This window comes from Eublepharis macularius, chromosome 2, assembly GCF_028583425.1.
Source record: "Eublepharis macularius isolate TG4126 chromosome 2, MPM_Emac_v1.0, whole genome shotgun sequence".
Taxonomy (NCBI): Eukaryota; Metazoa; Chordata; class Lepidosauria; order Squamata; family Eublepharidae; genus Eublepharis; species Eublepharis macularius.
Window position 1 is genome coordinate 230,118,592 of NC_072791.1, and position 12,256 is coordinate 230,130,847.

At 46.2% G+C, this 12,256-nt stretch overlaps 1 protein-coding gene across 3 annotated transcripts in view; it reads right to left on the reverse strand.

Annotated features, from left to right (window-relative positions):
- The window catches only part of NRP2 (neuropilin 2), a 254,599-nt gene that overhangs the window by 116,487 nt on the left and 125,856 nt on the right, over window positions 1-12,256 (reverse strand). For all 3 annotated transcript variants that reach the window (XM_054970181.1, XM_054970184.1, XM_054970183.1), the window contains exons 8-9: window positions 6,529-6,673; window positions 1,200-1,549 (exon numbers count right to left, since the gene is read on the reverse strand). In XM_054970181.1, the coding sequence (XP_054826156.1) occupies window positions 1,200-1,549; window positions 6,529-6,673 (495 nt within the window). The remainder of the gene's footprint in view (window positions 1-1,199; window positions 1,550-6,528; window positions 6,674-12,256) is intronic.

Genomic DNA, 12,256 nt, shown 5'->3' on the forward strand with positions numbered 1-12,256 from the left:
TTGTGTCCATTTATTCTTTTGCACAGAGGTTGTCTGGTTTGTCCTATATACAGAGCAGAGTGTTGGCACGAAGGCATATATCACGTTGGAGGATGAGCAGCTGTAAAAACCAGAGATTGGCCGTTTCCACATGGCTGACTTTTGCTCGGAACGACCCGGAACATCGCGCAAAAAACGCGGAAGATTGTGTTTTCTCGGGCGAAATTTGCGCAATGTCACGCAAATCTCGTGCGAGAAAACGCAATCTGCTGTGTTTTTTGCACGATGTTCCGGGTCATTCCAAGCAAAGGTAAGCTGTGTGGAAACAGCCATTGTGTAGTTGACGCACCACCCATATATCTCTGTCCAGTTTCTTCATACCCTCCATGCATCTGACGAAGAGAAACTGGCTCCTGAAAGCTTATGCAACAATAAAATTGGTTAGTCTTAAAGGTGCTACTGGACTCTTTACTATTTTGCAACTACAGACTAAGATGGCTAACTCCTTTGGAAAAGAAAGGCACTCAAATGCTTTCCGATAAAAGCACAGCCATGTAGTCAAAGCAGTCCAAAACAGATTAGGGTCAATCGGCTGCCTTTATTACTTGAAATGGAACTGTGTGGAAGGTATGTATGGCAATATTATGGCCTTACACATGAGGCCCACGAGCAAATCAACCGTTTCCTTCATGTTTCCTCACCCCTGTGTTTTCACCGGAGGTGGTCTTAACCAATGGACGAGAGAGGCAGCTGCCTTGGGCCCCACCTCTCATGACCCATCCCCTCCCCCAACAGAAGGGGAGGCGCCGGTTTAGCTGCAGTGATTTCTTGTGACAGCCCCATCTGGGCCTCAGGCAGCCAACCTGGCAGAGGCTCAAGTCCACCCATCTGAGGTCTGGACAGCCAGCGTTTGGGGGCAGCAGTGGCTCCTACCCACCTCACATGAGCAAGGGCCAGATCTTGCTTGGGTCCTGGGAGCAGAGGTAGGCCCAGCAGGGATCCCACCTTGGATTTTTGCCCAAAATCACTATGACCCCCCCCCTGTTCTCACCCAAATAGTTAATATCACGAAAGAAAGAAAGAAAGAAAGAAAGAAAGAAAGAAAGAAAGAAAGAAAGAAAGAAAGAAAGAAAGAAAGAAAGAAAATGAATGAATGAATGAATGAATGAATGAATGGAGGCACAAGTTGTCCCACACTTGGACCTTCAGGGAAGTCTTACCTTAGGCTGCATTGTCTTGGGGTCTTGTAAAAATTCCCAGTCCTTCCCATTCAAGCTGGCAGCCACTTTAAACTTCCTTACAAAGGCTCGGGGTTCTGCCACGTTGATGCTGTCCCCTCCCCGAGCCCCTTGAATAATCACTCCTTTCACGTTCTTGGGGACTCCCAGATCTACTTGCAGCCATTCCTCCCCAGGCTGTGCTTGAGGTATGCGTGGGAACCATCCTGAGCGGCTGCTGACAAGGCGTGCTACGCTGGGGGCCCAGTGGTACTCTCTGGTAGATGAAGCTGAGATCTGGGAGTCGGGGATAAGTCCCGAAAGCATCCCCAGCATGTTTGAGCAGGGCGAATCTGTGGAGAAAATAAAGGGATGGGGGGGGCATGAGTGGCTAAAGCATAATGATAAGTTTAAGATGTAAGTACCAAAACAGCACTGGAGGAGTGACATCCCACTGCGACTAACTGCTAGGTATGAAATGTCAAAACACTTAAGCCAGCTGTGCTTTGCTTTATCACAGCTATCACGGGCTGCAGGGCCCCTCAATGGACGCTCAGGGCATTCTCACTTTTGCAGCCTCCTTACAAATTGCTCTCTGCTTCCAGCTAAGGTTTGCTTTCCCAGCCTTCCCCCCCGCCCCCCCCCCCGTCAATGGAAAAACATCAGAACCATAACAGTATCCTGGCTGAAGCTCCAGACCTCTTAAAAATAAACACCGGTTAAGCCCGTTCAAATGAGAGATAAAACACAACTGGAGGCAATAATGTTAAACAGTACAGATGGGATGTCAGGCTCAGATCCCCTTCTCACATGATAGTGACATACCACTGAAACCACAGCCTGATGTGCAGAAGGGGTGGGGTGGGGCAGGGGGCCAGGCCCACAAATATTCCATCAAGTCTGAGGTATAATAATGACCACCGCGCAGAATTTTGGGGAATTTCTTCAAACTGTTGGATGAGCCACAATCTTTAGCTGTCAGGAGTCTCGTTGCCATAGTGAAAGGAGCAAGCTGTAATGCCCTCACAAGATCACCATGCCGTACTAAAATGGCCCCCAAGTTAGAGCTGGGTGAACATGCAGCTTCCCCACCATGTGATGACCATGTGATGACTGAACATCAGTGGTGGTTTGCACCAGAAAATAGTTATCGAAACACATCATCGCAGTCAGAGGAGCCCAGAGTGTCTTTCTCTCTGAGGTGACCTTGAATTATCTCAGGTACAGATCGGACTGAGGATTTCTGCTGCCAGAACAAGGGGCTGGGTTATTTTGGGTCCCCTCGACCTGTGATGCAGCAATTCAGGGACATTCTGGGTTGCAAGAGAAGAGGAGAGGCAGAGTTTTTCAACAAGATCTCAGTAACAGTTCCAGCAGTTCTTCCCTTATGTTGTCCCCCCCCCTCCCCACTTCTTTCTTAAGTTTTAATGATTTTTTCCACCACAAGACTTGTGGCAGTTATTGCTGTTTTCAGCGCATGCTGTTTTTTGCTGCTTTGTAGGCTACAAGCCACAAGATGGCTGGCGATGGCCCGGCTATAACAGGGGCTTAATGCTTTCTGACGAATCTGGCCCCATCTGAACTGTTGCAAGATTATAGATTATACATGAGTTGGAGAGGGACAAGAGATAATTTACAGTTCTTATTGTCTCACTTCACCTCGGCCCTTTCTGCATGGGTTATCTGTCTCGAGTTTGATGTGTGTTTTTTTCTTGTTTCTCCACAGCACTGTGGAGTGTTCATGCGCCTCCAAGCGTTTCCTCAGCTTCCCTCTGATCTTTCTCAAACCTGTTTTGCAATCATGTTTTGGGAAAAATCACAGTAAATCCAGGATGGCTGCTGGGTGTGTGGGAAAATTCAGCCATTTCTTGGTCCCTGTGGCAGCCATCCCCCCACGCTCAAACACACAGTTTTAATTTTTTTAAAAAAAAAAAAATAGGCATGGGCAGGGCTTTTATTCAGCTGGGACGTGGTGGAACGGAGTTCCGGAACCTCCTGAAAATGGTCACATGGTTGGTGGCCCCGCCCCCTGATCTCCAGGCAGACGGAGTTGAGATTGCCCTCCGCGCCACATTGCGGCGCGGAGGGCAATCTCAACTCCCCTCTGCCTGGAGATCAGGGGGCGGGGCCACCAGCCATGTGACCATTTTCCCCGAGGGCAACCCACTGAGTCCCACCACCTCTTTCCCCAGAAAAAAAGCCCTGGGCATGGGAATATCATGAAATCAATATACTGTTGTAACAATAGGTGTAGCCAGTTCTCTGAATTTTTAATAAGGAAAGTCTCTAGCTCCTTCCATTATGGAGATGAAAGGGGGAAAGCATATCTTCACAAGGAAAAGGGCTAGAGATTTACTTTTTTTTTAAAAAAAAAGCTGGGAATTCATACAACTTGGTTCACCTGTAAAGAGCCAGTATGGTATAGCAGCTAGAGTGATGGACTAGGGTCTGACTGACACGGGTTTGATTTCCTGCTTTGCCGTGGAAGCTCATTGCGTGACCCTGGGCCAGTCATAAAAAAATCTCTCAGCCTATCACTGGGTTTGTTGTGAGAAAAAATCTGAGCAGAGGAATGTGATGTAAGCTGCTTTGGGTCCCCATCGGGGAAAAAAGCAGGGTATAAATGAAGTAAAAATTTTGTAAAATGATACAACAATATTCTAATGCTGATTTTTAAACAATGCAAAAGCTGTGGTGGCCAAGGGGAACGGGCGTGTCTACTTCTGGGGGACTGGGTCAACGAAACTGTGGGGGAACCTGCCGTTTGGAAGCCCTACTGCTGCTATGCTTTATCTGCAGCTGCACCAGCAACAGGGAAACCACACAATCCCGTCCCTGTGTGTGGAAGCAAGCCACCCTTCTCTCAATATTAAGCACTGGAGCAGTCAAGCAACCAGATTTAAAGTGAGGAATTTGCATGTGCAAACTAGCACTGTTTTTTATCACAATGTTTATTTTCTCTCTCTTCTTCTTTGCGGGAAATGGCAGCTCTCAGCAGATGCACCTTTTGCTCTCCTGTTCAGTGTCTGACATTATCATACTAGAGATCCTGAAGGAACAGGTCATACTGGCTAGTAACCAGGGAGAGAAGAGGAAGCACCTTTTCTTGTCCTACAGGGATCCCTGACACGGTACAATCCAATCCTACTGGGATCCCTGATACGGTACAACAGAGAATCCTACCTCCAAGCAGTTCAACGGATTACATCGCATTAGCAACCTCGACTGCATCCGGAGATCTCTTCCTCTCCCTCTACCACATTTTTATCCAGCCCTCCTGCCAAAGGGCCCAGGATAGTATGCGTGGCACTTCTCTCTTCCGTATTAGAATAGTATGTGGCCAAAGAAAAGCTCTTTGGGCTGGTTGTTCTAATAAGAAGAGTTGGCATTTATCTTGCATGTTACATTTGAAATGCATTAACACATTGTCCCAGTTATTAAGTCTTTGCTGGCTGATAGCATCCCAGATGTTACTCCTTAAGGGGGCCACTTTTATCTTTCTATCAACAAACATATAAGGAAGAGACTCATCCCGGCTGCCCCTACAAGACTTTTAGCTTTCACAAGAATTTTAGCCGAATTATAAATATATTTTATTCTAGGGTTTTATTGTACCATTTATTTGTACAGATATTTTAAAACCGGTTAATTTGTATTTTGTTATGATGGATGGTCTAACTTTTACTGAAATGAATTGTGGTACGGGGTTAGGATGTTATGGCCTATGGCTACAACAATAAATATTTGATTGACTGCATTGTCCCAGTGAATCTCACAGTATCTTATGAAGTACCTAAGCGCTCATATTAGAGGAGGGGGTGGTGCTAAGGCTGAGAACAGGGCCCAGTAACAGAGGTGGCATGTGTGCCAGGGTTCTGGTCTACAACAAAATAGAGCAACACGGTAATGTAATTGTCACAACAGGTTGTGTCAAGAGAAACAAAAGAATATATAAATTGTTTATTACATCCCTTACTCTGTATAAACAATTTGTGAAACAGTACTCAATTAATATATCCTTTATTAAAACAATTGTGAAGACATAATACCACACGGGAGATTCTCTGTTGAGGGTTCTGGTCTAGACACAGCCACAATATGGTCTGTTACCATCACTGAGAAATAAAATGTACGTTTTCTTTAATGACTCATGAGATTGAATATATTGGATGACATCATATGTGTAGTTTTTCCAGCCTCCACGTGGAGCCTTGAGATCTCCTGGAACTGGATCTCCAGAAGACAAGAGATCAGTTCTCCCAGAGAAAATGGCAACTTTAGAGAGTGGGCTCAATGGCATTACTTCCAGCTGAGGTCCGTCCCCAAATCCTGCCCTCCCCAACTCCACCCCAACATCTCCAAGAACCTTTCAACTCAGAACTGAGAACCCCTCGCGGGGTGAATGATACGTGGCTTAACAGTAGTGCATGTGGGTAGCATTCAGAGGCTCACAAGCTGCAATAAAGTCTAATGCCATTTTAAGCGGCATTAACAGCAACATCATACCCAAGGAGTAATGCTTCTGCTCTATTCTGTGCTAGTCAGATCAGACCGGGACTACTGTGTCCAGTTCTGGGCATCACGTTTTAAGAAAAATGAAGAAAAAGCAGAATGGGTTCAGAGGAGGGCAATAAAGATGGTCAGGCACCTGGAAAGTCCTGTGAGGAGAAGCTTAAAGAACTGGGTAAGTATAGCCTGAAGAACACCAGACTGAGAGGAGAACATGGTAACTCCTTAAACACCCACAGGCTGTCACACGTCTGCGCTGTTCCACAGGCCAGAGCAGATCTAATGCGCTTAAGTTCCTGGAGGGTAGATTTTAGCTGCAGATTAAGAGAAACTTCCTGACAGTAAGAGAAGTTCAATGAATCAATCACATAGGAAAGGGTGGGCAGGATCCATCTCACTGAAGGTTTCCAAGCCGAGAACACAGAGCTCTTTTTAGGGAAGCTCCGTTTGGATTTCCGTCACAGAGCAGTGAGTTTGAATAGGCAACATATGAGGCCCCTTACAATCCTGTGTTTCTTGGTTATACTGCCCTCTGTTCTGGAAGAAAAGCTTCTCCAGAAGAAGAGCCTTGGTACAGCTGTAAGCAGCATGGAGGGCAGAGACCTGAGGGCCTCCTCAACCTGCCATTCGATCAACGCATGAAATCAGTTGAGTGCACCTCCCGCACAACGGCTCCTAGCATCTGCCCTGGAAGGTGTTTCAGCTGTGACAGGGGCTGCAGCTGGCGTGAAGTTTTGTGTTTACAAGCAGACTCCAGGACTGACTCTGTGTTAGATACAGGAAAATCTCAACCAATAAAGACGAAGCAACTAAAAACAGTCACCTGTGATGCGGCAGCCATAAAGCTCCAATCGGAGGGCTATTCCACTGTGCCACAGTTGGGGCCGAATACGTACAAACCGAGTCAAGACTGGAGCATGGATTTTGTTTAGAACCACTTCTGAAGCATCAGTGTTTGCCTGGAATACCTAGATGGGGGAAAAGCCAAAATACAGTTTTATTCTTTCCTAATTAAAACAGGAAATAGATAAAAAGAGAAAGAGGAACTTAGGGACAAAAGGCACCTGTCCTCGTGGTAACACGTAATGAAAAAGAAGAGAGTAAGCTAGGTTAGACATTCCTTCTGTGTTTTTATAGCAGCAATTTCATCTACAGACATGAACCAGTGATGTTGCTCTCCATAAAAGGAGCACAAAAACTTTACCAGTTGAGTCCTCCGGTCCCAAATCAGACTGCTGTTAAAAGCACGGGGTCAGCTTTTTCTTGTAATTTGGCAACAGCTAAGTTCAACCAATGGTTCTTCCATTCAGTCCTTTTCTGTTATGACAGCAATTGAAATACAATCTCAGGCAAATCAATTAAACAGAAAGAACTTATGGTTTTGGATAGACAAGTCGGAAATATGCTTGGCATATTTCCAAGGAGAGCAAAATGTTCGAAACTCTCCTAAAAAACTAGATCTCATTTGCCTGAAATGGAGCATACAAGCAAAAATTAGCAGTATCGGTTGAACTAATGACTTTACGCATTTGTACTTCACTTTCAATATTTACAACGTGGGTGTAGTAATGCTTATTCCTTTTTGTAAACCACACTGATGCGGATTCATATCAGTTTGTTAATACTTGATTATTGCTTCCACCGAAATGCTGCGGTTTCCTCAACATGAGTAACAATTTCTCTAAAGAGAAGCAAACCAGTCACTTCCTTTACACACATGCTCCAGAAATAAAACATTTTTTTAAAAAACAAGACCTTCATTTGGTGCAACGTATGTTGCAGTATTATTCAAACAAACTGCTGTCTCTCCAGATGGCCATGATCAATAATTACCATATGGACCTTACATTTCCCCCCTACTTCCTTCCATTATTTTAATAGCTTGGTAAAGTGTCAGCAAATTTTGTTCCTGTCTTTGTCTTTGATGTAACAGGGTGGAACAAGAGTAAAAAAAGAAAAAGAGGTTCAAGAAAGAAAGACAGTATTCTGGGTGCAGAAGACTTTGGCCTGGATCTAACCGTCCTCCAGGGAGCCTTCTTCCAGCCGAGGGAGTCTTCCTCTAACTTAGGTGGCCCTTCCTTCACCAAAAGAGCCAATGAAGCTTGGCGAAAGCCTCCTTATGCTAGAGGAAGGATTCAAACTTTGCTCAACAGAGTGGCAGAAGAACCAAAGAACACACCTCCTACCTACTCTGCTGCCTGGCCTCAATATTAAGATAGTAGTGGCAGGTCCTCCCCCATGACCTTCCTCTGCTGGATGTGAGAGAAAGCAAACCTTCTGGCACCTGACATCCCCTCCTGTGGGAAGGCCGTATGCCCTAGGGCCAGCAGCTAAAGATGCACCTATGCAGACAAGCGCTGAGCGGAGGATTTTGATCCCCTTTTAGATTTGTGCGTCCAGTGATGACTCTTTGACCGTGACCGCTACGCTGGATGCTGATGGCTGTACTATTGACGGTGTCCAGTTTTATTGTTAAGCCACTTTAGGCTCATTGTGGACAGCCAGGATACAAGTATTTCAAATGAAGAAAGAAATTTCTGTCCGGTCCTCTGGTTCACGTTGAGCCTCCCCAACTCTCTCTTCTATGCAGAATCTAGGTTCAACGCTAACTGTCCAGGGCTGAACGTAAAGCAGAAGTTAAACTGCTTAATCCACGACTCCTGGGATTCAGGACGAGGCGCTGTTTGAAGATCCAGAGCATTTCCCTAATATTCCAGAGGAGCCTGCCTTACAGGGATCATACAGATGTTTCCTGGGTTTGGAACAATTAACGTCAGTTATCTTGGGGCAGATGGAGTTTGCCAGAGCCTATGTATCACAAGCAGAGTGTCCTCTATATGAACTTACACCCGGCAAGAATGTATGGGATAGCCATTCCCCTGCATGAAGCGTGGGAAGAGAGGCATGGAGAGACCATAGCAGGCAGCTTTTGCAGGCCTTTGGGCAAGGGGCTGGTCCCACTTTGCCCATAAACATGCGAAAGCCCCCTTGAGGATGCGCAGTGCTGTCACCATTGATGCCAGACGCGCACGGAGGCGAAGCAGAACAGTTATCGTGGAAGGGGGTATAAGAAGATATCATTACTCTTGGAAAGGGAGGAAAAATGCACACCTTCCACTCTTGAGCTGGCTATGTACTTGACCCAGGAGTGGAGATGTTCTTTACAAACTCCCTTCAGGGAGTTCAAGAACTTATTATTACTTTACTTGAAATACACAGGCCTGCCGGGAGGACTCGTCATTAATGCATCTCTCTTGGAGTCCAGCATGTTGATGCATGGAGATTGCATTAGCAGACAAAGAAGAATTCAGTGCTAAAATTCAGGACAGCGACTCCCCGCATGAACAACATTGCCACAGCTGGACTAAGTGGCACATGGTGGCAAACTCCTACCTTAAGGACAGCGATGTTAAGTGATAGGGTAGGAAGGAAGCCTTTGCCTGAAAATCTGTGTGGGTAATGGGGATTTGGAGTAGATTTAGAGCCGAACAGAAATGCTAATCCAGAAAATATAGATCACGCTGGTACCGTTTAGAAACACAGCATGGTTGATGTGTTTTTAATATCCTACTTTATCCCAGCAGACCCCCTTCCCCCTATTCTCCCTTTGCTCAGCAAGTCACCAAATACCCTTTTCTCAGCTGGAGGGTTGGAAACATCAGAGCCTGCTGTGAGTGGTCTTCATGAGTGCTGGTATCTGAGAATGTGTGTATATTTCAACACTGAAGAACTTGGTGTCAACCCACAAATCTGATCTGCAGCGTGTCCTCTACAAACCAAAGAACAAACCCCATCCGGCTCGCATGCTTGACCTCGCTTTGTTCTCTTCTAATCCCACTCTGCTGCTTTTTCAACTTCTGCTTCTTCCCTTCCTTCTCTGGAATTTATTCATCTTTCCCCCCTTCGGCCACCTTCTCCTCTGATTTGTTCCATATGGTGATTACTCCTTACCCCGTCTGGTTTCCTTAGAGGTGCACTACTTCTGTTTTTAGCCAGTGTGAAAATTATGGGGGCTAATTCTTAATCCGAAGTGATTGGGGAGTGCCAACAATTCCAGAAACCCACTTAACCATTGTAAGAGAAAGGTAGAGCGGGACGCAAAAGTTTTACAGTTGTACCTTTTTCTTCCTTAAATCCGTCTGCTTACTGCAAGACTAAACAACAGCCCTCGGGTTACCTCTGGTAAGTGTCTTATTTCAAAGAGAAAAAGTGCTAACAACCTTTAACTCTGCGCCACATCTTCAGGCTACGTTCCTTCATTACATTCAGGGGGATTCTGCCAGGTGCTTAATCGTATGCCTAATTCCAAACAGATGGGCAAGGCCGAAAGATTTCTTTATAGCCTGCACTTTTCCTGCAGAAATTGAAGGAATTAGGTACGCGTAACTTGCAATAAAAATCAAGCGGAGGAGCTCTCCCAGGCAGACGGTGTCATTTTAAAGGCCAGGGAGCAGGCACTGTGAGCCACGGCTTTGCCCTTTCCCCAGCAACAATAGTCTCCCTGCTACTGCACAGAGTGACACCGAGCACAGCCTCCAAACCAAATTACTGGTGGTATTTCTTTCAAGGGCTCTAAATGGTAACAATATTATCTCCTACCTTCTATTCAGCTTGAGAATCTTGGCTGCTCCTCTTATTGGTGCGTTGGCTGTGAACGAGTGCCTCAAAACACCCCCAAGACTTCCTTCTGATTACATTTCCTAAAGTGGTCCCGTGGTTCAATCAAGATAAAAATGAGTTCATAGAGCTTGCCCCACTATGGATGCTTCCAGGCACGGGGCTGCTTTCACCCATCCTGCATACCACAAAAGGCCCTGGGGGGACTGTTGGAAGTTCAGACTAAGGAGGAAGAGGATCAATATGGGTTTCACAGCCCAAAACTGTGACTGTAGCATAACCCAACCCAGTTGAAAGGGTGACCCAATGCAATGGATGACAAGCCTACCCCTTCCCTTAGTAGTTGTGTAGAAAAGGAACTACAAGACAAGCTTCGCCTACAAAAATTCCTCCCTCCATAAAAATATTAAAAGGTCCAAGGTCCTGTCATATTTTGCACCTGGATCACCCTACTAGTTAGTAGCCTGTTCTAACTTTCCTGACACCAATTCTGGTTTAGCACTAAAGTGTAAATTCAACTTTGAGAGAAATCAGCCATCTGGCTGCCACCTAAGGCTAGAGCCAGATGAGAATTTTGACAGACGAGAGAGATGCAAGGGATGGGCTAGGCCCAGGAGTGCTTGTGGAGCTCTTGTGACAGGAAAAATCACTAGGAAGAAAACAGCAGCACACAGCACGGGCATCAATGACGCTGTTAAAAATTAGAGTGTTGTTAGCATTGCCATTTTATAATATTTTGTGGTGTTCCTATATACATTTGTGCCAAAAGGTGGGACTGATAAAACAAAATATTGCCATATCGTATAGCTATGGGCATATTGAGAGTCAGGATGCAATCAGGAATTCTGCCCTCTAATTTAAACCTCCCTGCACAGCACAAGATGAGATTACAACTTCCACAACATCTCTCCCAGGTTCTGCTGGCCCTCACCCCAAGTCCACACCACCTGCAGAGGGTGGGAATGGAGAACAGTCAACTAGGTCAGGAGATCAATCGGCAAGGACCTCCCACACTCCCCTTTCATGTTCTCAAGCCACATGGAACTGCTATTCGTCCCACTGTAAAAAGAAGTTACTTAATAGCTACCAGGGCTTTTTATCAGCTGGAACACGGTGGAACAGAGTTCCGGAACCTCTTGAAAATGGTCACATGGCTGGTGGCCCCGCCCCCTGATCTCCAGACAGAGGGGAGTTGAGATTGCCCTCCGTGCCGCTTGGCAGCACAGACGGCGATCTCAACTCCCCTCCGTCTGGAGATTAGGGGGCGGTGCCACCAGCCATATGACCATTTTCTCCGAGGGCAACCCTCTGAGTTCCACCACCTCTTTTCCCAGAAAAAGAGCCCTGATAGCTACTACATGCTTCACAACAGAGCCAGTAATGGTTCCATGGGGCAGTTTGCAAGAGTGAAAATGGTGGGGTGGGGACACTCGAGCTGCTTCTTCCTGCCTGCTGCAATCCCAAACATAAAAGAACCAGTGAGTATCTACGGGCCAAGCTACAAGTGACGAATGACACTTGAATGGCAAGTGAACAGACTCGCGTGTATTCTTCCCTGTTCACGTGTGCTCCACTTGATCATGTAGTGGAGCGCAAGTGAACAGGGAGGAATACACGCGAGTCTGTTCACTTGCCGTTCAAGTGTCATTCATCACTTGTAGCTTGGCTCTAAGTAGGGTTGCCAAGTCCAGGTTGGGAAATACCTGGAGATTTTGGAGGTGGAGCCTAGAGAGGGCAGGGTTTGGGGGAGGAGAGGAACCTCAGCAGGGTAGAATGCCATAGAGTCCACCCTCCAAAACAGCCATTTTCTCCAGGGGAACTGATCTCTGTCACCTGGACATCAGTTTTAATTCCGGGAGATCTTTAGCCATCACTTGGAGGCTGGCAAACCTACACATAGGGGGCACGAGATGCCCGTTGCTCAGGGGATACAA